This window comes from Haemorhous mexicanus, chromosome 13 (genome assembly GCF_027477595.1).
Source record: "Haemorhous mexicanus isolate bHaeMex1 chromosome 13, bHaeMex1.pri, whole genome shotgun sequence".
Lineage (NCBI taxonomy): Eukaryota > Metazoa > Chordata > Aves > Passeriformes > Fringillidae > Haemorhous > Haemorhous mexicanus.
Genome location: NC_082353.1, coordinates 13330993 through 13351559, shown reverse-complemented (window position 1 = coordinate 13351559; position 20567 = coordinate 13330993). Strand labels below are relative to the sequence as shown.

The 20567-nt window shown below is 41.0% G+C and overlaps 1 protein-coding gene across 2 annotated transcripts in view; it reads right to left on the bottom strand.

The window, feature by feature from the left end:
- Positions 1-256: 256 nt before the first annotated feature.
- Positions 257-20567, bottom strand: part of ADAMTSL3 (ADAMTS like 3) — a 170463-nt gene continuing 150152 nt past the window's right edge. For both annotated transcript variants that reach the window (XM_059858472.1, XM_059858473.1), the window contains exons 24-31: positions 12300-12482; positions 10192-10311; positions 9332-9544; positions 7112-7295; positions 4482-4686; positions 3501-3610; positions 2735-2949; positions 257-2205 (exon numbers count right to left, since the gene is read on the bottom strand). In XM_059858472.1, the coding sequence (XP_059714455.1) occupies positions 2096-2205; positions 2735-2949; positions 3501-3610; positions 4482-4686; positions 7112-7295; positions 9332-9544; positions 10192-10311; positions 12300-12482 (1340 nt within the window). In that variant the 3' untranslated portion in view covers positions 257-2095. The remainder of the gene's footprint in view (positions 2206-2734; positions 2950-3500; positions 3611-4481; positions 4687-7111; positions 7296-9331; positions 9545-10191; positions 10312-12299; positions 12483-20567) is intronic.

The following is a 20567-nucleotide window of genomic DNA, read 5'->3' as shown; positions in this document are numbered from 1 at the left end:
AGCTGACATTTGGATCTTGGCAAATTATCTTCCCACTTTTTCAGTCAGGTTATATCTATGTTGTCTCTTAATAGTAGTGCAAGGCAGACTGCAGTGAAAATTGACAATATGTCTGATAGACTGTTAAAAATAAGAGCTAATCCGAGGCTTTGGAAGAATTCAGAATTATGGACAAAGTAATTTGAGAAAATAACAAAGAATGAAAGCATGGTTACCATGCAAATCATGGTAATAAACAATCTCAGGGTAATCACAGTGGTGAATAATCAAACTATACTTTTATTTCAGAAAAATCCAAACTACGTTCAAGAAGCTAAAATCTTCAGGTACTGGAGAAGCAATAAAATAATCTACAGAGGAATGTCATGCCAATTGCAATCACAAACATTTACAGCACTGCTTTGGTATAGCATGCATACTTAACCAAAGTTAACGCAACAAAAAATGTGCTATGTGTTAACATTTGAAAACTTTAAATATAAAGGGAAAACATGAATAAGAAATTTTGGTAATAAGAAAAAATATATGTCCAAAAATCTTTATTAAACACTGTACAAAAAAAAATATTGCACTTTAAAATCAGACAATAAATATCTACAAAAGTATCTTACAAATGTTTAATTTAAAAAACTGCTTAAACAATCAAGACCCATTGCTGATGAAAAACGTAATGATCAGGAATATCCTCTCCTTGCAATCAGCCTTGGACACGATAGTCCACCCTAAACATTTTCTATACAGTAGTGCTACCCTAATTCTCAGTGATGCAAACCCTCTGTGCAGGATGCTGTGGGTGAGCTGCCCCCACAGCACTCCCAGCTCTCTGCCTGTCGCACAGGTCAGAGATGGAACACGAGAGCCAAGTCAAAGTCAGCATTCAGGCCTCCAATATGAGCAGTAGTTTGGAAACTACAAAAGCAAAAAAACATCTATTTTCTGCCTCCTGTGGGGTCCTCTCTGCTTAAAGCCCTAGTCAGACAATCTGCAATGTGGAAGATAATTTACCCAGGAATATTATGGTAAGAATTTATCAGCTTGCAAACGACTCAGATGGTTAATGGTCATGATGGAAAAACCATCTTGATGGAAAAATGCTCAAAATAGATTTCTTGCACTTGTCTATCTTCACAATTAGTAATTCTTCCTTGGACATTTTTCCCCATTAATGGAGAAAAATAGAATGATTATTCAAGACAAGAAATCTGACAGCTATTTTGGCCAGTTACTGGCTCCTCATTTGACTTGATGTGCAAGAGACCAGTGCTCACAATTGTTTGTTCCCAGCTCTGACAAGGAAGCCTCTGTCCCATTTAATATCAGTACAAAAGTATAGCCATGCCAGAACTTTGATTGTACTTCAGAGACTGGAATTAGAATAGAAACAATAAAAAATGACACCTCATTTATTCAAAAGAGATCTATTGCTGCTTTGAAAATTGTACAAGGATCTATAGTTTCTTACTCTATACACAGAAATCCAAGCAGGAAAAATTCAATGTACTTCTGTGTATCCATCTGAGAGCAAGTATCTGTAAAGCACATCCTGTGAGATCAACCCTTAAGCTCAAGCTGTTTATGAAAATGAAGCTGCTGCCAAAATTTTACAGCTACAAGCCACAGCTTCTGTAAATTTAAAATGGTGTTAAATATGATCAAAAAACTCCCAAACCAAAATCTTGGGAATCAATAGTTGCTGCATTTCCAAAAGTTTTTCAAGTGTTTTTGTGACTCTTCCTCATAAGTTAAGGACAGTAACCAGTATTTCTTGCTTTAAGGTAATGTTTTTTTTAACAGATAAATTTATAAATGATAGCCTGGAAAATTTTACAGATGATATGCCATAATATTATCTTGCTAATCCATACGTGTTTAAAACATTAGAAGTTCCATTGCAAAGAATGAAAAATGAAAGCTCCCAGAAACAATACCTTATCCAGCACATCAATCCACAATATTGTGTTTTCATTAGCCCCACGTTGCCATTTAACTGTTACAACTAATGGCTCATTTACAAGAGTATACCTCAGGCAGGTTAGTTTAATGAACCACTCTTCTCATCTCTTCACTGCAGCATCATGAACTTGCCATAGAGGACTTATATTTCTTGGCATGATTGACAACATCTTTCTTTGTAGGTGTCTATCAAGCATAACTTTAGTTGCTTTACAAATGTACAGTAGTGAGTTGTATCCTTGCATTCGCCTTCTGAAAAATATATTTAAACATTACAAGGCTTTATAACAAGCAAAAGAGAAATAGCACAGCTTGCCATTGTAATTGTAAACAACTGATGGGTTCCTGTTAGCTTTGTAATTATTTTAGCCTGCATTTCTGGCAGCAGTGGATTCAAAGCTAAACAAGGTCACAAGTAAGAGGTGTGATCTCACTACACTCATTTACTCATTGTCTGTTTCAGAACACAACCCCAGCTTGGAGGCATTAACAGCTCGCTCAGAGACTTGTGAGTCACAACTGGCACAGTCATGTAGGGAAGTTTGCAAAAAAACTTCCTAAATATCCTGTTTCTAAAAGTGCTTTTGAGGCTTTAATATCAAACTGGCCTACTTAGAGAAAAGAAACCCCAGCATGACGAAGTGCTCCTTGGAGAGGATAGTTTTACCTTTGATGTACAATCAAATGCTTGTAGAATCAATAGTGTACAACTGTGAGTCATTTTCTAATATAACTGCTACAAACTATTACTATGCTCATATTTAAATAAACATTTACATACTGCCACAGGATGTGACACTGCAGTGTTGCCAGGTCACTGGTCTCTTCCTCCCTCTGCAGAACTGCTCAGCCACGGGTTTGTTGCTCTGCCTGTGCACGCAGGACACTGCTCTGGACTGGAACCCAGTGCCACAGCCCACACTGCAGGGCCTCCAGGGGCCTGGCCGCCAGTACACATCACACCCCTCTGAAGAACAGTTCCTTCTGGCAGGAGGGCTGTGCAGGGAAATAAACAGCAGTGAAAGGTTTGCTTTTGGGCTAAACCCTTATTCATACAACACCAGAAATGATCAGCCCCCATGCCCCTGCTCATAGCACTGCCAACTAGACCAGGATCTCGAGATTGTCTCTGTGTTTTGAATGTCTCCAAAGATGGAGATACCGCAACGTTCTGGGTAACCTGTTCCATTTTTTCTTATATTTAAGTTGTATTCCCTTTATTTAATTTTGTGCTCACTCATCCTGCCTTCTCACTCATGAGAAAACATGTTTCTTTAAACCAGTTTCTTAACCCTGGAATAGAAAAGGTATTTCACCTTTAAGGAAACTTAACTGACCCTGAAACACTCCATACTGGATGCTGTGTGTTCTTCAGGCATAACCTCTCCCGGATTCCTGAATTCATCCAGGGTCCACAAAGGGATGACTGTATCTCCTTTCCTTTGTTTGACACAGAAGAAATTGCCTACTTGTACTGCAGTGACAGTCCTGTACCTTCAATGTGATCATCTAAAGAATCTAACTTGTAACTTCTCCCCACTGTTTACCTCTTTCTTTCATCACAAGCAGAGTTTGGCACTGAGGATCCGTTCTGGAGCTGACATTTGGACTCACGGTGCTGTGAGCCTGCAGGGCGGCCAGCACAGCGGCCAGAGCACTGGCAGTGGAGAGAAAAGGGTGAGGGCAGAGAAAAAGAAACAGCCAAGTCAGTAACAACAGAATTATTCTCCTGGAGTTACCCAGCTACACAGCCCAGCCATGGTTTTTTTGCATCTTGCCTTGTACAGCCCTGTCACACCTCAGAGTGGATAAGGCCTACATATTTTTGGTTCTCTCTGTGCAGTTTTGCCAAGACTTTCCTGCCTGTTCCTAAAGCTAAATACATTGTCTTCTCTCATCATGCCACATCCCTACTGCTACAGAATTCTTTCTGTAGCTCTGCCCATTACAAACTTGCCTTGCTAAAACCTGTATTGGGAATGCAGCAACAGCAATTCTAATTAATTACTTTGCACATTGAACAATAAATACAAATCTTATCAAGATGAACACAAGTTTGCTGCATGAAGGAAGAAATAGAAAATGGAGGAAAACAGACTTCAGTGCATTCTGTGAATTGAACAACTTCTTCAATGTGCTGTTGAAGCACATTCATATATTTTTTTGGGGGGACTTGACAAGTACAACTAGGCAAACTGTGTACTAACATGACTGCAATAAAAGCAATAAACTAGCTTGGAAAATGGAATACATCTTAATGGCTTAGCTTATAAAATACACTGCAGCTAATAGTCTGGTGTCAGGTCATGTCTTCAACCAAAACAGTTGCTCAGAGAGCATAAAATGAAAAAAAAAACAAGATTTCTAATTGTCTGGTCTGAAAGGTAATTACAACCACAGAGCTCCTGCCTTGTGCAAGAGGACAGATGTTGAGGCACGAGGGGACAGATGTTGAGGCAGTTCATCAGAGGATGGCACTGTCCCACTTCCATAAAACAAGGAGGCTGCAGACAAATGCTGCCACTTACCTGTGTGGTGGCCTGTGGTGGCCCTGGGGGACAGGGGTGCCCCGGGCAGGGTGTCCTTGCTGCAGGCTGGTCCCTGGCTGGGCAGGCCCCTGGCAGCAGGGCCAGGACACTGCCACTGGCCGTGGCCTGGTGACAGGAGAGCCGTCGGTGCCGAAACCCGCTGCCACAGGATGCAGAGCACTCGGACCAGGGCCCAGCTACCCACCTACAGGATGCACAGAATACACATTCACAGCAATTATTGCAGTCCTGGAGTAGCTAGCAGCAACTGTTTGCAAAGAAAATGCAAAGGAACCTGTCCTTGCAAGTTTTAGATGCGAGAATGGTTAGAATCAGCTTCTTCTTCACTTGAGCAAGGTCTTCTTAACGTGGTTAACTGATGTCAGCTTGTTTGCTAACAGAGGTTGCAATGTTTGTTACCAGAATCTGTTACCAGGTGAGCCCTACAGACCCTGCTGGATGTGGCATTCCAGAGGAAGGAGAGTGTACTTTTCCATTGCTTATATAATGGATGGTAACAATTTAGTTGGTACTGAAGTGACAGCTGCCATAACTCACCCGAATTTATTACATTGAGATCTCACCAGCCAACGACTCAAGCAGAACATGTTATTTATTGATTAGAAATTGAAAATATTTAGTCACTCTTGGCAGCTAGGAACAATACTGGGGAGGCAGCAGGTGGTAATACAATCGAATTGCCTTGCTCTTTGCATAAATCCAGGCTAGAAATATAAAATGGACTTTATATGTATCACAACAGTGACAACAGGAAAAAATTCTATTTTCTTCAGCAATTATTTCATTTTCCTTACACTCAAACAGCTTATATCCATTCTAGGAAGATTAATCTTTTACAGTCTGCATCCTTGTCTTTTCCTCCCTTTTAAAGCTGAAGTGCTTTTGCAAACATTTGGTGCAGTGCCTGCACAGCAAAGCACAAATTAAGTAGATACTCAAGGCCTTATATTTGCTTAACTCTAGCTGTCCACTGTGACACAGAGAAGTGACTAAACACGTGCAAAACTCTTTGAATAATTGAGGTCATACATCTAAAGCCTTTATAATTCTATGGATGCTTTCTAAAGAGCTGCCTTGAGATGAGAAGGTTGTGCAGAAATCAGTAAGTGGGGATATGGAAAGGACATTTTGCACTTCCCTCGCAGGTCAGTAATCACAGGGAGGGCAAGAGGCTAAAGGCACCAAGAAATGTACACAGGGCTATTTTCCAGGCATCTGGGATGCTCTTCCTGTATAGAAAGCATGGAATATTCCATAAAAGAAAACCAATTCATATTTCAGCATACAAGTATGGCTTGAGGCAGAGTTAATTATGTTAGTATACACACAATTGCCTTCCACTGGTGATTACATAAAGGCAAATTAAAAGCAGAACAAATATAAGCATACAAAAAGACAATTCAGTTCCCATTCTCTTTAGATCTATGAAAGAACCAGTTTGTTTATATTGTGAATACTCCAAGGCCAGTGATAACCAGATTATTTAGTCATGCCTGCAATCCACTGAAAGGCATGACCTTGCTCAGAGGAGCCCCAGGACCCCCTGCACCCTCCTGTCATCTGCTCCAAATGCTGGAGCTTCAGAGGGAAACCTGCAACTGAAGCTGTGTTTCAAACTATTAGTTTGATTTTAGTATTTTTCTACTGGCAAAATGTTAGCTTTCTCTGGGCTGGCTGGAGTTCAGTATCACAATTTAGGATAATCTGGTTTTTGGCTGCTAATAATGAAAGACAAACAACTTCTCCTGATACATATCTGTGGCTAGGTTTTCTGCATTTAGAACAGAATTTAGAACATACTGGCAAGATGCACTCTCACAATGTCAGCTAAGGTCTTAACACTTCCCTGCCAACATTTTCCAGTGAGAGACAACTCTAAAGTGTGTGTATCCCCCCCAGAGTTCTGCTGATAGTGATGGCAAATTCTTTAAAGCAACAAAAAGCACCTATTTTGAAGATCCTGTGGGGTTTCCTGTAGAAAACCTGGAGAAACACCCTGTTGAGCTGGAATGCTCAATGCAGCTCAGACAGTCCAGAGGTGTGGTTTTGGCCTTTGGAGTCAGATGCTGTGATACACCTGTCTGTGATATAAGTATTTTCAGCCCTATAATCCCCAGCTGATCCAGTCAGAAATCTGGCAGGGAAGGACATTCAGGGAGCTCTGTGGTGAGGGGCAATAGAGAGAAATGAGGCATTCCTCAGAAAACATCTTACTGAGAGCTCTGCCGGCACAAGGGAGAGCAGGTGAACACAGAGTTACCCTGGCCACTCTAAACACAAGTTATCCCTCAGGGGTGGCACAGATTCCACAAAACTGCACATCCCAGTGCCTCAGAGAGAGCTCCAGCTTAGCTTTTGAGGTGTGGTGTGGTAGCAGCAAGACTTGCTGCAGCAGCATGGAGACACCCTCAGCTCTTATTTATTCAGCTGAATCAAGCACTTCCCTACTTGCTTGTGATCCATTTCCACATCTCTCCTGCTTTAAGGTTCATGATGAAATAAACCCCACATCCCACACTCAGAGCATAAACACAGAAACAATTTCAGGAGGTGGTGAGTGCATTTTCAGACAAAAAGAGCTCATGGAAATAGAGCAGAAGGGAGTTTACCTGGGAGGGCAGTCCTCTCTGTTGCAGGGCTGGTAAACAATCCTTGGTTTTTGCAGCTCTCTGCATTGGGACTGATTTACTTTCTGTTTCTCTGTGTTCATGCACTGCAGGCTCCTGGAGCTGGTTCCTGAATGCCCACAGGTGGCAGAGCAAGGACTCCACTCAGCATATTCCCAGGTGTAACCTAAGAAATACAATTGGAAGCAGTGTGAGAGAGGCACTGTACACTGGAACTGTGTCCCACTTTGATTGATTTGGCAGCACATTCTGTAGGCTGGATAGACACCACATCCTCTGTAGAAAAGCAAATATTTCAGCACTGTGAAAAGGGACCATGGGCCAAAGTACAACTAAATTTTAGCTCTGCTCAGCTTCCCCTCAAGTTCAGCCCTTACCTACGAGCATGAAGCCCTCTAGAAGGCAGATGAGATCAGCACATGAAGGGCAGAACCTAGCTCACAGTAGGAACTGATGAGCTTCCTTTAGAACTTTCATAACATTTTTATACAATGAGCATTAAAATGAGGAAATTGTAAATCAGGCTCTCTAGGTTTCCTGCTGTTCTACAGCAAATTTGTCCTGAGCAAAACTCATCTTGCTCCAGACACCTCACATAACTTTAGGATTTAAGAAAATCCTGCACTAAACTACAGAGAAGTATTTAATGTAAAAATAATTTGCCACTGAGGCATCTGGCAAGATGAAAAAGAAATTTGTTCTAAAGAGCGTTTTATATTAAAAACCGATCACCTCTAACAATTACTACCTTTATATTTAGTCAAAATTCCACACTTACCCCTTCCTCCACAATTTTTTTTGACACTTGGTAAAAGATGAAGTACTATGCAATGTTGACAGATTTTTATGTGATCACAGAAGGAGTCAGGTTTTTCTATAATAACCAAGAATAATTGATAGCTACCAGCTGTGTCCACAGACTCACTCTTGCAGCACATAATGAATTCTTTAACTTATTGTTTTTCAATGTTTCCTTATTACTTCTGGATTTCTTAAAATAATACAAAAGGGCCTTTTTCAAAGTAGAAATAGTTAAATTTACTGACTGCAGCCATGATGGAGAGACTGTATTGTTTGTTTAACTAGGATGACACTGCTCAGAAGTGCCCTCAAAATGCCTACTGTGCAAAAACCACCAAGGGGGTTTTACAGCCTCACACATGCATGGGTATGGCAGTGATGAAACTTTTACTTAAGTGTCAATCACAGTTAAAGCTCAGAACTAGAAAATGGAATCACCCCAAAATACTGCCCAACCTGTCTGGAGAGGGGATTGGGCAACCAAAAGGCAGTGCAGCTGAAGACTGCAGGGGGACAGTTCAATAACTGGCAGAAATTCTAACTGTAATGAGATTTAGATTAGGATCTAGGGCTGGACCTAGTTTTTTGAAAAGTTCTATTAGGGTGTTTTCTGATTTACATTTGATTTTGAGAAGTAAATGTTTTGATTGTAGAGATATCTCAGTAAGATTCCTTAGGAACTGTAACTTCCTGCATAACCTCAGGCACTGCAGGGCCCTCCTCACCCATGAACAGTCACCAAGAACATTCTCATAGGGAGCCCAGGGGATCTGATCCAGCTGCTTGAGTCCCCTGCACATCAGCCATAAGCCAAATCAAACTGATGTGTGAAGAGATAAAAAATATAGAAAAGCTTACAGCAGATTATGCTGGGGAATCTTACAAGACATTCTTGAGAATTTCACATGGGAATCTGTGAGTGTGCAGTGTGCTCTAGCATATTGATGTGATTACAGGTGTCTGCAGTAAGATCACTACCATATTAATTGTGATGGTCCTGGAATATGGCAATTACATTAAAATTATTTTTATTATAAGGAAGATATTTCCACAGATGACCTCAAAGTCAGTTTTGTTTCAGTTTGGTGGGCTACCATGGAGAAGTTTGTTGAAGGAGAAGTTGATAAAACCTGTCTGATTTAATAATGTCTAAGCAGAAAGACACATTCTCTCAGCTTCTCAGATACACAGGCAAGCAGAAAGAGCCCCCACAGGATATTTGGATACACATTAATTACCACATCCAGCCCTGAGTATGGCATTGTCTACTGACTTAAATAAGACCATACATGATGAATTACTTTCAACAGAGAAAAGAAGATTAGTCATCAGGAAAGTCTTTACAGAGCAAAAGAAGATATTTTTAAAATTCAAGAATTTGTCATATAATTGTCAACAAACCTTCCTTCTTGACATTTACCCAAACTGACATTAGTTTTGCACTAGCTGAAGTCCGACATTGGAATTGTCCAGCAAATTGACCAGAGTTGGTGTTCACCTCTAGGATACGACCCCCAACCAGGGTTCTGTATTCCAAGGTCTGAACTTCCTCAACTGGGCTGTCTCCAAAGAGCCACTGGACTGTATTCCTGTGACTGGGCAGCACTGGGCAACCTAAAAATCAACAGCATTTTAGCAGGTTTGTCTCAGCACATTGAAACGTTGGTGAACAAGTGTGTACAAGTGTGTGATTCTACATAAAGGCCATTGCCATTCTAAATAGAAACAAGAATATGCATAAATCCACTAAAGTCCAAGCTAGGGCCCAGCATCCTGACTGGCCCTTGAGGGGCATGAGCTCTGTAAGCTGGTGTGTACTTACCACCCTTCTCCATCACTTCCCTTTCAGTAAGTTCTTATAAACTTAACTTCTATAGGAACAAAGTGGAAGGCTGGAGCAATGATTTAAATGGAACAAAAATTTCAACCCAGACTCTACAATATGCAAATAGGTCTGCAATTAAAGACCTTCTATCTGTTTGGGAAAGGAGTCATAAATGCATTAAATGAAATTGCTGCTTTTTCCCTCCACAGGGCACAGGCAGGGATGGAAACAAAGGCATGGATTTAGACAGGAAAAAACCACAAATAGAGCCCAGCTGAATCCCTTCCATTTTTTCAGTGAACTCAAAGAGCAGTTGCATGGCTTTAGTGTCAGGGTGATTCACCTCACAATTGCACTCACTTTTTTCCATGGGCCCCCCTCTATTTTAGTAAAATAAATCAATAATATTAATGAAAAAGAAGAAAAGACAACACACCTATCCTTAGTGGATCACCAGGTACCACAGTGACATTTGTACCAATCCCAGATGCCATCAGGACACGCTTCCTTCTGCTTCCCTTCAATAACTGAGCGTTATTCTCTGAAAGTCTTTGTTCTGTAACACAGTGCATAAGATCTCTTCTGAGCAAGAATTAAATCATGATGCCAAAAAACATTTCATATCAAAATATCCAGCATGCTAGTTATGAAGCAGAAAGATAATAGCAGTTTGGAATTCTTTAGGATCAACTTCATTTATGCAGTTAAATTATCAGTCTAGGAAATAAACTACACGTGTACAGGGAAACAGAAATCATTTATGTTTATGCAAGTTTCTGAATAATTCAATAAATCAATAAATTTATTGAATTTGTTAGAAAAACAAGCCTGTAACAGTGTAAAAACAAGACTTCCTGTTTTTCATGACAACATTATTTATTATTTCATTGCATGCAGAAATTGCAAGAAAAATAATTCTCTCAGTGGAATCTGGCCAATTCCTCTGTTCCATTAGGTAGAGTTATGACAAAATGTTATAATAGAAAAAAGAACATCTTTTGAAATCTCATTAAGCATAGAGATAGCATAATGAATGCAGATTCAAATGCCCATCACTATAGCAACTCCTCCTTTTTCTCATATGCTGGCAGAAAAACTGCCAAAAATGTGGGCAATCTGTCAGCAACACACAGTTCTTACCACTTAGTCAACATTTCTGTTTTAATGAATGTACATAACATCTATGTCTCTCCTTCCAGAAGGGTTTAAATCTTTTGCTATATTCCAACTTCTCTGGGTCATTTTACATTGGCTCACCATTTTTCCTCAGTGTGTGATTTCTGTACAAAGCCTCCTGCCTGGCTGTAAACACCAGGACAAAAAAAGTCTCCACAAAACCACAGTTAGGCCAGTTCCACAGGCAAAGGACTGATTGCCTCATCAACCCTTAGGGAGTTTTATTGGAAAGGCTGCACAGACTTTGTGCTACTGCTGGACTGGACCTCATCAGGCAAGCAAGTCCTGCAGCCAAGCCAAAAATCTGATGGCATGTTTCAGACAACACTGAGCCACTGCAATCTGCAAGTCCTGACAGCAGAAGTCCTCCCCTTTCAGTGCAGTCTTGCACAGCCAAAAACTTTCCGAATTTGGCCCTCTCCTATCCACCCCAGATTTATTTAAACTAATGTCACATGACCAGGAATTGAAACAAAATTTAGACTCTTGTGAGCAATTCTCCAGTCACATCATTGTAACAATATTCCTCTCTGGCACATCTGAAGTTTTGATGTACTCCAGGAAAACTGAAAGCAGGAAGGCAGCTTCAGTCTGCACTCATCCTCACACGGAGGCTCCTGCTCTGTCTCTAGAACATTCTCTTCAGCCAACAGCCCCAAACATCCACAACCTGCCCAGGTGTGTGCCCAGGAAGGGGATGTGTGTAGCAGGACTGGTCAGGAGCTGTGCTGCACTTTGCACAGCAAAGGGTGGGACAGCTCTAGAGCCAAATGACCCAATGACTGCAGTGATTTGCAAGGTGGGATTGCATTATACAGAATTACATGATTAATCTGCTTACAATAGAGGTATTGAAATGGAGTTTTTTCTTTACATTTTCTATTCTGAGAGTCTGGGGCTCATAATCAGATATTTTTCTTTTCTACTCCCCTACATGTTATTAGGCTCTATAATTAAAAAAAATAACACCAAACCCCAAAACCAGCCTTTGCTTTCTTTTTCCTGGTTTCCCTGGAGATTTTCTGAATACTCAAGCCTGCCCTGTGCCTCTAGTTAGAAGCACTGGGCTCACTGTCATGTGGCAGTGGATTTAGTTCCTAATGTGTCAGGTGGTTCAAGGGCTGATTATTTGTCACCTGGAAGCAAGAAGATGGAGCAACCTTGAAGTCACAAGTCAAACCATCTGTACCTAGATCCACAATACAGGGAACACAAAATAGAGAATACATCCAGGGGAATCAGATGCAATCAAAAAGTTCAAATTTCCAATAACGTGTTAAATATGCCCCCAACTATTTTATGGGTAAACTTTTGATTATGAATTGGCTGACTTTTGTTATCAGTAAGGAATTCTCATTTAGCTCTTACCAGTTATGTGGAGAACAGATGCAGCCTCAGCTTTTCCGAGAGCATTGGTTGCTCTGCAAGTGTATGTTCCTGCATCTTGGTAGGAAACATTCCTCAGAAATAAAGAGCCATTCAAAACCAGGGAAGAATTGATTTGTAAAACATCCTTCTTCTTCAGCCATGTTACATTTGGTTTGGGAACGCCTTTTAAATGAAAATAATTAAAACATTTATTGTGAGAGACAAGCCATAAAGTTTGTGTTGCCAACTGCTACCACAGCATTCAAGAATCCTGAGCTCCTTGGTCATTTCACAGAGTGTGAAAACCTAAGTAACAACATTGCAGTAAAACAAGCAGTTTTCACACTCACAAGAAAATATCTCTGTTGTGAGCCCTATTAATAATTCAGCATCCCACTACAAATAAAGCTCAAAGGTTAAATTCTGCAAGCCCAGCTCACAGACAGCTTTACAGACTGCTGCCAGTCCTACAGAAGCAGTGTGCTCACCTATCCCACTGAAAGATGTGACACACTAAACCCCGCCAGGACCAGCTGATGGAAAGGTCTGCACAGCTCCTTCTCATTCAGCCTGCCTCCCACAAGGGAGGAAGGACAGAAGGGAGGAAGGAAGATTGAATATTTTATCAAAAATCAGGAAAAAAAATTGGGGCAACAATATTTGTCTTGAAGAAAAAAACAGATTAGAAAACACATGTGGCCAATTTATGCCAAAAGAGTTGTGACAACTTCTCCAAGTTGCAGATGTGATCTGAACAGCTTGTAATGGCAGAGGGTGAAGGGAACAGAAAGAGCTATAAATAATGGAAAGAGGGGTTCTCTTGTTAAGCCATCTCAGTTACTGTGGTACAGAAGCTGAAGCTCTACCATCACTGCTGCCATAGTGCTTGAACTCTGAGAGCTCAGCTCTTGCAGATAACTTGTCATTTTCAATTTTAATCAAAAAATTACTTTGAATACTTATTTTTAATGAAATTATTTTTCCACTGGCACACTACCAGTGGGAAGACTTTAACTGTTTTATTTTCCTCAAACACTTGCCCTTAAAAAGAGATTTTGCAAGTTGGCAAATCAGACACCTCATTGATGGGCTCTGGTTGAGCTGCTGCAGCAGAAATGCTCTTTCCAAGTTCCAAAATCCTGGGGAAGCCCCTGGGTAAGTTGGCACACGTGGCACACTGAGCAGCCACAGACATGCACAAAATTGTGGGGATGGGACAAGTCACAGATGGAAAAAAATCTCTCCCCTGAACCCTTTTTTTCACTAAATAAATTGGTCAGTGCTCACTGAAGACTCCTCAGCTAGGTTCTGCTGCAGGAGCTGACCCCAATGTGGGACATTTGGAAGCTCCAGCCATCCTGAATGCTAATTCAGTCTCCTCTCCTCACAGATCATTGTGCAGTATTACTTTACAGATGATGTCTTCATGATGTGGAATGGCCTTTAGGAACAACTTTAACATTTCAATCACTGGCTTAGCACTTCCAATGCACACCTCAAGTTTTTCCTTTGCTGTAATAGGAACCAGACATATTTTTTGGAACTTGCTATTCCACTGAAGGAAAAAGCTCCCCCTGCCATTTTGTCTAGAAAGGCAGTATAGAGAAACACTCTCTGGGTAATCACAGATTTTATTCTGGACAATTTAGCAGCTGTTCCATGCTTTTAAACTCATGGAGAACTGTGTTTTACTGAATAAAGCTGATTAAAACAAGATCTGCCGAGTGCACAGTGGTCTGAAAACCAGGTTGTTTTTCAAGTTTCTAGAAGAAGCTTTATGCCACTTTGAAAAATCCATCTGGAATTAGGATGAGGTCTTGGTTTAAGGGTCTTTTTTCCATTTTACCCAGATTTCTGGCTAAAGTGTATAATTCTCAGACATTTTTCCTTTACAGTGTACTTTCCACAGCCATTCAGGCATATATACTTACTCTGCAGATGGGCTGAGGAGGTGGTGTGAGGATCTGAGCTGTTTTACCCCAAGACCTAGAGGTTTGCAGCCAGACTACCCTCACTGGCACCAAAGCCCAGCAGGCCAATCAGAGCCAAAAAGAAGCCAGAAGCAGCACAGCTGAGATGGGACTGGAGTTAAAAGGTTTAAAGTCAAATTCCACAAAACACAAAAACGTTTGGAATGGCTCAAATTTAAACTTTTAACCTGAGCCTCTATCAAACATCAGTGCAATATCACCTCATGATAGTCCTCCCTCTGCTCTCATGACATGATTCAGACGTGTAGCTCATTCCCAGGATTTAACTAAAGTCAAATATTTTTCTTCCAAACACTTTATATCCTAGAGCTGTCCCAGAAAAACTGCCATGTCTTTATTCTTCTACATGTGCCTCTTTCAGAGACAGGTAGAGCCTTTAAAAATGTGAACTGGAGTTCAGTTTGCAGAAGACATCTGCAGAATAGCTTTGCCACTCATTTTAAGTTCAAAACTGGGTATCTGTCACACACCTTAAAGTCAAGTTATAGCAAATGATTCCTCTTTCTTTCTCCAAAGAGCTGTATTTGTTTCTCTTTAGGGAAAACAAGCGAGTAATACCACACACACAAGTAAATCAGGCCATTACTCAAGTGAATAGTGCGAGCACACAAACATAAATTGTGGGTCTGAGGAGAAGTGCAGACAGAGCCCTGCACCTCAGGCCAGCAGCCAGCCCAGCTGTCATGCACCAGGAATCCACCCAGGCCATCCTGGGGGTGCTGGCAGTAAGAGATCAAGGGGGTGTGAGGGGGAATCATGGAACACAAGCAGTTAAATAGATCACACTGAAAGCACCACCAGTGCTGGTTTCCAGCAGCTGGTGCTCCATGGACACCCTCGGGGTGCTCCCATTAAGAGGAGATGTTTGAGCTCAAAACAGCAGTGGGAATAATCCCAACACCCCTGCCTGTGTTTTACCCCAAACTATCAAGGAGTAAGATTTTAATCTAGGAGTTAATCATTGTTATGTGAACTGTGTGCTGAGCCCCTCTGAGTTGGCCTCTTCACAACCATTCTGAGGACCCTTCAAGATTTTGCATTTCATGGTTCCATTTCTTTTCCCACCTTTGCACTACAGGGAAACCAATTCACTGTCTGAGAGTGAGACTGGGAAATATTGGACCATGTGCTTAAGAGCACGTGGTATTTGTAATCAAGCTCCTTCTCTGACCTCTCCACTGGCTTTTGGTTAAGTTGCCATTAACAGTATTAAGGCAAATGCTCAGGCTGAGTCCTAAGGTAAGGGGAAAAAAAAATATTCCTTTAGAGAATTCAGGGACCTATTACAGACTGGAGTAGAGCATGAAGAGAGGAGAAGAGAGGAGGACTCTGCAGCCAGGACACAGCTCTATGCCAGAAATCTAACCCTGCCTGTAACCCTGACTTTTAGAACCCAAAACTGAGATAAAAAGCTTTCAGGGTTGGGCATCCAGAGAGACGCAGTAGAGAAAGCACTCAGAAAAAAGGCTGATATCTCCTAATAGAGACCCTAGAAACAGATTAAAGAAATAAAGATGGAGTAAAAGACATCCCTTTTGTCCAGCTCCTTCACATTCTTGGGCAAAGCAGCACAAGCATTTCAAGCCCTTCTGGACAGCTTCACTCTATCTGTATGTTCCTTTGGCCAGTAAAAAATCTTTTTCTGCTGTACATCTCATGAGAGACAGGGTTCTTGTTTATATTTTCATTTCTGGAATTCCTACCAGGAGAAACTCCTACTGTTAGAGGACACGTAGGAAAACTAGTTTTAGGTGTGCATTTAGTTTAGCTTAGGAGTACCTTGCATAAAACTCCATCTCACAACCCATCACAACCCCAGCACGCAGTCAGCTTTAGCACATCTCAGGTGCAAAATTTTCCACTGTGCAGATTTTCAGTGCTTCTTCTTTAGAAATTAGATTCCATATTTACTGCTCCTGAGATAAGATTTCCCTTCCCTACTGGTATGCAGCTCTGCACACTGAGCTGAGTCTCGGCTAGGAGCTCTTGGGAAAGAGCAGGCAAAGCACACAATTCCCACATTCCTCTTGTGACAAGGCCCTTCCAGGCTCTGGTGTGAAAAGCACCAATTTCCATACACAGAAACTGCAGGACAGAGTTCAAGCATACCATCAAAACCAAGAAAAAGTTCAAATCTTTTTTCCTAGGCAAGTAGTTAAGGCCTAAAACCCTGTTTTACCCTTTAGAACTCATGTAAATAAAAACCTAAGAGTTGAAAGCAGTTTTCTCATTCAAGGAAAAATGAAACTAAGCAAAAATAAGCCAAAACCAAGTTGTTGCTTTTTATTTTTTCCTTCCCTTAAAGGAGCTGAAATTACTCTTAAGCTTTAGGACATATTTGTAGGAATTCATGGAGGATTTTGTCCTGTGCACAAGGTTGAATTTTACTGCAGATGCTTGACTCTTGCTTGCTTAAAGATTGATTTACATGGGGACTTTAAATAAACTAAAATAACTTCCACACTGTCTTCAGAGCATGTGTTCATTACAGAACTGCAGCAAGAACGGTTAAAAGCTGAATAATTCCTGGTTTGATCCCCAGAGAGTACAAAAAGGGGAAGGAGGAAGAGGGAAGAGATGGCCTGTAGCCACCTTTGTTTCCTTCCTACCCCATCTCCACACAGATGCAGCTGAGGATGAGCCCAAAGACTCAACTCCCCCAAAGTGCCAAAGGCTCAGAATCCCTGAGTGCAGTAAAGATCCCAGGGGTTCAAATGGGAGATCTATCACTGGATCCAGAGAGCAGCAGAATCCAACAATTACATCCTACAGCTCCAAGTCAGGAAATCACTCAGGCATGAGACTAAATCCATCCCTATCAGGGAATACAATTAAACACATACTTAAAATTCAGGATGGCTGTAATTGTCCTTCATGAACAAAGATGCATTCCTGAACTCAGGCCTTCTTAGTTTTAGAAAAACCTTCAAAATGCAAATCTTACTCTTACAACGGATGTAAATCCTCTTTAAAAGTTCTTCTATAGAGCTAAGTGGCTATAAAACTTTAAAATTAGTTTAATCTATTTTTCTGACCTCAAACACAGGTTATTTTCCACTAGCACTGGAGCAGCTCTACAATACTCAATGTTCCATGAAAAAAGTCATTTTCCACCATGAGTGGCCCTGGGACAGCAAATGTTATGGAAAAAAACTCTAGCTCCGGATGGGCCTGCAAAACACGTGTTTAAAAAAAGAGAAAAAAAGGAATCTGCACTATAGGGTGCCCTTAAAATATTCAGTGTTCAAAAACAAATTTCCTCCAACCTTGAAAGCCCTGTGAAATATTACACACCATAAAAACCTTGGCCTACTAACTACCTGCTCTAAAACACTGGATACGTCTTCAGAAATTTCTCCCCCAGCTACGTAGGATCTCATAAAGTATTCTGAGTTTCCCATTCAAGAGCAAGGCAGAACTGTGCTGGCACAAAGCACATTTTGCTGCACTTCACTAGAACTTTACCTTAGTTCAGAGGCAAAATTTGCATGTTTGCCTTTCAGAGGAATCAATTCTGGGTCAGCTACGTCCACACAATGAATGTCACCTGATTTTTATTTACTCTACACCCCCTAACACCTCCAGTGCACTGAGCATAACCTACACAGCAATTGCTTCCACTGCTACACCTTTGTATTTTCTCCAGCAGAATTCTCAAACTGCCTTTATATTCATCTGAGTTATGCTTGGGCAATCAACTTCCAGTGAACCCTAAAAAGCCTAAACCTGCTGCTACTGAAATTACCTGTATGAATCTTGCCAGCTTCACCAGGAACAAACCAGCATGGGACATTTTGGCACTCAGTGTTATCCCCAGCCTGCCCTCTGCCACTGCCCCTTCTCTGGCAAGCTTTCAGAGTCTTACCTCTCCTGCTTCCCACCAGCCTGGCAGCAGCCCCTCTTCCTAGGTGGTAGCAGCACCTGGCAGGATTTAGGTATTCTAACCAACATCTGGTGACCTCCTTAGACAGGTTCCCAAAGCAAGACCCCTTCCCACCCCACTCTTGCCACGGCTCTGTCAGGCTCTGTTTAGCTCTCTGGCTGTCAAAGAGAACTTAATCTTTTTTCCAGCTGTAGAAGTTTAAGGCTAATATTTTTCAAAATCAGGCATTTAAAATAAGGCAACTATATTTAGCAACTAATGACTGCTAGAGTGAATTCTGCAGAGAACCCCCATCAAAGACCCAGTTGGTGAGCATTAGGGCACTTCCACAATTCAGCACTGTTAGCAGAGACTGGTTTACCCAGCTGGTGTAATTATATAATTATACTTTCACTTCTCTGAATAACAGTACTGCATCAGCAGGGACATCAGATGTTTATCATCAAAAAGTAGATACATACACATGGACTTCAAAAATATTATTTTATCAGAAATCAAAGCACTATACAAGAATTGCTATCCTTAGTTAGACCTGAAGTCCACTTAATCCTGCATTTTCTGTCCAACGATGTGCACTTGGGGATGTGTAGGCAGAGCACAAAAATCATGTCATCTATTGAATAACCCTTCCTCAAAATACCCTCCAGAAGTAGCCTTTAGCTCATGCCTGTTTCCTCTTCTGCTCTTCTCTCTACCCCTTCCAGCTCTACTATATCATTTTTGAGATGAGGTCAGCAAGTTGCAGACAGGATTCACCAGAGTTTTAAAGAATGGCCCATTTATATTTTCTATTATTTCATCCATTCCTCTGCCATTAGTTTTGGTCTGGACAGCCCCCAGCAAGTGTGCTGGTGTTCCATGGAGCTGAGAACCATCACTGCACAGACCTTCCTCTGACTGCCAGTCCTCCAGGGACAGCCACATGCACTGGTCTGCCTTTAAGGTTATTTGTTCTATATATGCATTTATTCTGCAAATATCAGCTTTGAACATCCTTTGAGCTAATTTTTAAATGTTGCTTGTGTGATCATCCTGCTGCAAGTCTTTGCAGGGAGTTTTAGATACATTAACCTTTATAAATCTTTATTCTTCACAGTTTTAGTCAACTAACTGATCACATTCCTTCTCAGAACTTTTATAAAAATGTTGAGCATCAAAGATCCCAGAACAGCCTTTGGGGCACCCTACCCTCTCTTCACTGTAAATTTAACCACTTCTTCCTCTCAGTCATTTAAGCAGGTGCTAACCACTGAGGCAACCTCTTTCTTTACATAATTAGAATTTGTTAAACTTGGCCTAGGCAACTTCCAAAGAGGTTTTTGCAAACTGAGGTAGGAAGTATTTGAAATTTTACCTTCCTCTAACACAATCCATCTTAACCCTTCCTGAACCAGAAATTTAAAGGAAAATTCTTTTCTAATTAGCAAAGCTGTGAGAGGGGAAAAAAAAAATCAGTGCTGTAAACAATTTCAATTTATGGATGTCCCCCACCTCCCTGAGGCTCCATCTGCCTCAGAAAGTAGTGGAAAGCCTCAGGAATGTGTTCTTACAGAGACCTGGTAGGAACCAACGTCCCAAAAGACACCCAGTGTGTGTTTGGATGAGGGTTGCTCTGGACTATGCAGTCTTGCCTGGACCCTCAGCCACACTGCCCATAATATTGGCAAAGTGTCAGGCACAGTCCCCAGGCACACCCTTCAGTTTAGTCACATCCAAAGGGATTCAGTTTTCAGGTTCCCAGACTGTTACCAGACACAAAGCTAAGCACAATTAAGCTTTTGAACATCTTTCAGTCCTTCCTGCTTAAGCCTGATCCCAACAAAAACCTCTAATGAAGAAGCATTTCCTGTAAAAAGCATAAGAGTAAAAGATTTTCCTTCTATTATAGTAATTATAAATACTGTCATTCCTTCCTCATAAAATAAATCTGTACACACTCCTTTAAACTTTTGAAATCTATTATTAATATCCTTTAAAACATACAATAAAACCTAAAATAAATGAGGAGCCAAAATCTTATGTATTAAACTTCTATATTTCTTCACTGATGTCTTCTAAAGGGGATAAGCATGGAAAACAAAGAACAGCATCACAGTTACATTTGGAATAGTGTGGGTAAATGAAGCAACAGATGGAAAAATCAAAAACTTGATTTTTATGGACCTTTTTCAAGTTCCAATACTGACAGCAAATACTTGGTCCACCTTTGTGAAAATTCTGTGCAAAAAGACACAACAGGCTTTGTGTATTTCTACAATTTTTTATCAGCATGTTATTATTAGAGAGCCAAAATGTATTCATAGGAATGCAGAATTTGGATGAAGGTGCAGATTCTACTTTTCAAGGCCTGTGTGCCAAGATATTTCAGAGCTGCAAAGAGAAGTGTAAACAACC